We start from the raw sequence: 4,158 nt of genomic DNA on the forward strand, positions 1-4,158 counted from the left end.
TGTGTGTGGTTGTGTCTGTGTGTGTGTGTGTGTGTGTGTGTGTGTGTGTGTGTGTGTCTGGGTGTGTTCTTAATCCCATATCTGTGTCCCGGCTGCAGAACTCTCGGTACCAGACGTACCAGCGGATGTGGAACTTCATGCACTCGAAGCAGCCCAGTGTGTTTGTGTGTGTGTGTGTGTGTGTGTGTGTGTGTGTGTGTGTGTGTGTGTGTGTGTGTGTGTGTGTCTGGGTGTGTTCTTAATCCCGTGTCTGGTTCGCGCTGCAGAACTCTCGGTACCAGACGTACCAGCGGATGTGGAACTTCATGCACTCGAAGCAGCCCAGTGTGTTTGTGTCTGTGTGTGTGTGTGTGTGTGTGTGTGTGTGTGTGTGTGTGTGTGTGTGTGTGTTCGTGTGTGTGTGTGTGTGTGTGTGTGTGTGTGTGTCTGGGTGTGTTCTTAATCCCATGTCTGGTTCACGCTGCAGAACTCTCGGTACCAGACGTACCAGCGGATGTGGAACTTCATGCACTCCAAGCAGCCCAGTGTGTTCGTGAAGAGCACGGAGGAGGGCATCGCCCGCGTGCTCAACTCCAACTACGCCTACCTGCTGGAGAGCACCATGAACGAGTACCACCGGCAGCGGAACTGCAACCTCACGCAGATCGGAGGCCTGCTGGACACCAAGGGCTACGGCATTGGCATGCCGCTGGGTAAGAGGGTCCAGACACAGACACACACACACACACACACACACACACACACACAGTGGGGAGTAACACATGAATAAAGGAGCAAAAGGTGTTAATAAGGTTAGGCTAAACCTAACCCTAAGCTAACCTTAAACTAACATTATGCTAACCTTAACACTATGCTAACCCTAACCCTAAGCTAACCTTAAACTAACCCTAGGCTAACATTAACACTAGGCTAACCTTAGCACTAACCCTATGCTATTTAACATAGGCTAACTTTAACACTAGGCTAACCTTAAACTAACATTAACACTAGGCTGACCTTAAACTAACCCTAGGCTGACCTCAACACTAGCCCTATGCTAACTTTAACACTAGGCTAACCCTATCTCTATGCTAACCCTAACATTAGGCTAACCCTAACACTAGGGAAGGGAAGGTAAAGTGTTACTAAGGTAAGGTGTAATAAGGTAAAGTGTTACAAGGTAACATACAGCAACAGGTCCCTCTGTATTAGATCAGTCTGGCTGTGTTATAAGGCCTTATAACCTCTGTCTCTCCCCCCCAGGGTCTCCATATAGGGATGAGATCAGTCTGGCTGTGTTATAAGGCCTTATAACCTCTGTCTCTCCCCCCCAGGGTCTCCATATAGGGATGAGATCAGTTTGGCTGTGTTATAAGGCCTTATAACCTCTGTCTCTCCCCCAGGGTCTCCATATAGGGATGAGATCAGTCTGTCTGTGTTATAAGGCCTTATAACCTCTGTCTCTCCCCCCCAGGGTCTCCATATAGGGATGAGATCAGTCTGGCTGTGCTGCAGCTGCAGGAGAGCGACCGGCTGGAGATCCTCAAGCGCCGCTGGTGGGAGGGAGGACAGTGTCCCAAAGATCAGGACCACAGAGCCAAGGGTGGGTCACACACACACACACACACACACACACACACACACAGAGGGGGACAGTGTCCCAAAGATCAGGACCACAGAGCCAAGGGTGGGTCACACACACACACACACACACACACACACACACACACACACACACACACACACACACACACACACTCACACAAACCCACCTCTCCCAAGGGTCCAGTCACCTCCGCCCTTTACTGCCCTCAAGCCCGCCTCTCTTCCTCCAACTGCCCAGCTATCACAGAGACGAAACTCCCTAGACCACCCTAAGCCTGTGGACTCATCATCACATCATGTGTGTGTGTGTGTGTGTGTGTGTGTGTGTGCAGGTCTGGGGATAGAGAACATCGGCGGGATCTTTGTGGTGCTGATCTGTGGACTCATCATCGCCGTCTTTGTGGCCATCATGGAGTTTGTTTGGTCTACACGCCACTCTGCAGACACAGACAAGGTACCGACAAAACACACACGCACACACACTCATACACACACACACACACACACACACACACAAACACCAACACACACACACACACACACAGCAACACACGCACGCATGCACACACACGCACACTCACACACACACGCACCCACACTCACACTCACATATATGCACACACACACACTCTCATCCCCCCCTCTTGCCGTCTCTCTCTCTGTCTCCCTCTGCAGGTCTCTATGTGTCAGGAGATGCTGTCAGAGTTCCGGAACGCCGTCTCCTGCAGAAAGAGTTCTCGTTTCCGCCGGCGGCGGCTCATGACGAGCTCGTTGGCGCTGCGGCACGCGGCACGTGTGGCCCTCGGGCCCCCCCGACACCTGCGGGTCGTCAGGGAGATGCGCCATAGCAACGGCAGGCTCTGCAGCGGGGCGGGGCCTTCCACCGGGGGGGTGGCAGCAGCAGACGCCTCTCCTCCCCCTGACCTGGGCCCGGGCCCACAGTGCCCCCTAGAGGCCCCTCGGGGCGCCTGCAGCAGCACAGCGCCAGCCACACACACACACACACACACACACACACACACACTCACGCCAGCCAGGGCCGTCACCGTGATGTTGCCCAGAGGCTGCACACACGTACGCATTTGTCAGGAGTGCCGGCGGATCCAGAGCCTTTGTCCCGCCCCCCCCTCCACACGAATCCCGCCCTCCTCACCCCCCCTGCCACGCCCACCGCCCCCGCCCCCACCGGCCTCCTTATCCAATACAGACAGCGAAGGAGGGGGCGGGTCCAGCCCACACACACCAGACCACACCCTCTCACCTCACCCACTGCTTCCCACTCAGAACGGCACAGAAACACAGACAGAACAAGACTGAGAAATGAGAGAGAGAAAGGGGGGAAGAGAGGGAGAGAGAGAAAGGGGGGAAGAGAGGGAGAGACAGAAAGCAGAGCCAACAAGCAAGGTCAGGGTGAGACAGGGTCAGGGTGAGACAGGGTTAGGGTGAGACAGGGTTAGGGTGAGACAGGGTTTGGGTTTTAACCAACAGAGGGGAGATGGAAGAGGATGAGAAAAAGACTAAAGAGCACGAAACATGACCCCTTAGCTCAACTCCATCAGCTCTCACCCTCTGTGACTGCGTGGAGCACAGGAAACTAGCGTGCGGAGCGGAGGAAACTAACGTGCGGAGCGGAGGAAACTAACGTGCGGAGAGAGGAAACTAACGTGCGGAGCAGAGGAAACTAGCGTGCGGAGCAGAGGAAACTAACGTGCGGAGCAGAGGAAACTAACGTGCGGAGCAGAGGAAACTAACGTGCGGAGCGGAGGAAACTAACGTGCGGAGCAGAGGAAACTAGCGTGCGGAGCAGAGGAAACTAACGTGCGGAGCGGAGCAGAGGAAACTAACGTGCGGAGCAGAGGAAACTAGCGTGCGGAGCGGAGGAAACTAGCGTGCGGAGCGGAGGAAACTAGCGTGCGGAGCGGAGCAGAGGAAACTAGCGTGCGGAACGGAGGAAGCTAGCGTGTGGAGCAGAGGAAACTAGCGTGCGGAACGGAGCAGAGGATACTAGCGTGCGGAGCGGAGCAGAGGAAACTAGCGGAGCGGAACAGAGGAAACTAGCGTGCGGAGCGGAGCAGAGGAAACTAGCGTGCGGAGCGGAACAGAGGAAACTAGCGTGCGGAGCGGAGCAGAGGAAACTAGCGTGCGGAGCGGAGCAGAGGAAACTAGCGTGCGGAGCGGAACAGAGGATACTAGCGTGCGGAACAGAGAAAACTAGCAGCGTCAGACTTGCTGGGGGCAGGAGGCTGGCTGGTCTCTGCAAGTTGCTTGGGAACAGCGAGGCTCAAAAACCTGTACATTCAGGAAGAGAAACCAGAGCCAACTGTGGACTATGGAGAACCGGTGCGGTACCAGGGCATCTGTGGACTATGGAGAACCGGTGCGGTACCAGGGCATCTGTGGACTATGGAGAACCGGTGCGGTACCAGGGCATCTGTGGACTATGGAGAACCGGTGCGGTACCAGGGCATCTGTGGACTATGGAGAACCGGTGCGGTACCAGGGCATCTGTGCTGCTGCTCAGCGGTGCTCAAAGCAGAACCTTTACAGCTGTGTGGAACCAAACGACAAGAGGAA

At 55.3% G+C, this 4,158-nt stretch overlaps 1 protein-coding gene across 1 annotated transcript in view; it reads left to right on the forward strand.

Annotated features, from left to right (window-relative positions):
• LOC122129074 (glutamate receptor ionotropic, kainate 5-like) overlaps positions 1 to 3,538 on the forward strand; it is a gene marked incomplete at its 5' end in the record, with an annotated part of 12,895 nt that extends 9,357 nt beyond the window's left edge. Inside the window, 4 exons of the mRNA XM_042704110.1 lie at positions 467 to 692; positions 1,454 to 1,582; positions 1,917 to 2,038; positions 2,260 to 3,538. Coding sequence (XP_042560044.1) covers positions 467 to 692; positions 1,454 to 1,582; positions 1,917 to 2,038; positions 2,260 to 2,901 — 1,119 coding nt within the window. The remainder of the gene's footprint in view (positions 1 to 466; positions 693 to 1,453; positions 1,583 to 1,916; positions 2,039 to 2,259) is intronic.
• Positions 3,539 to 4,158: the final 620 nt, after the last annotated feature.

The sequence above is a fragment of the Clupea harengus genome, unplaced genomic scaffold (assembly GCF_900700415.2).
Source record: "Clupea harengus unplaced genomic scaffold, Ch_v2.0.2, whole genome shotgun sequence".
Lineage (NCBI taxonomy): Eukaryota > Metazoa > Chordata > Actinopteri > Clupeiformes > Clupeidae > Clupea > Clupea harengus.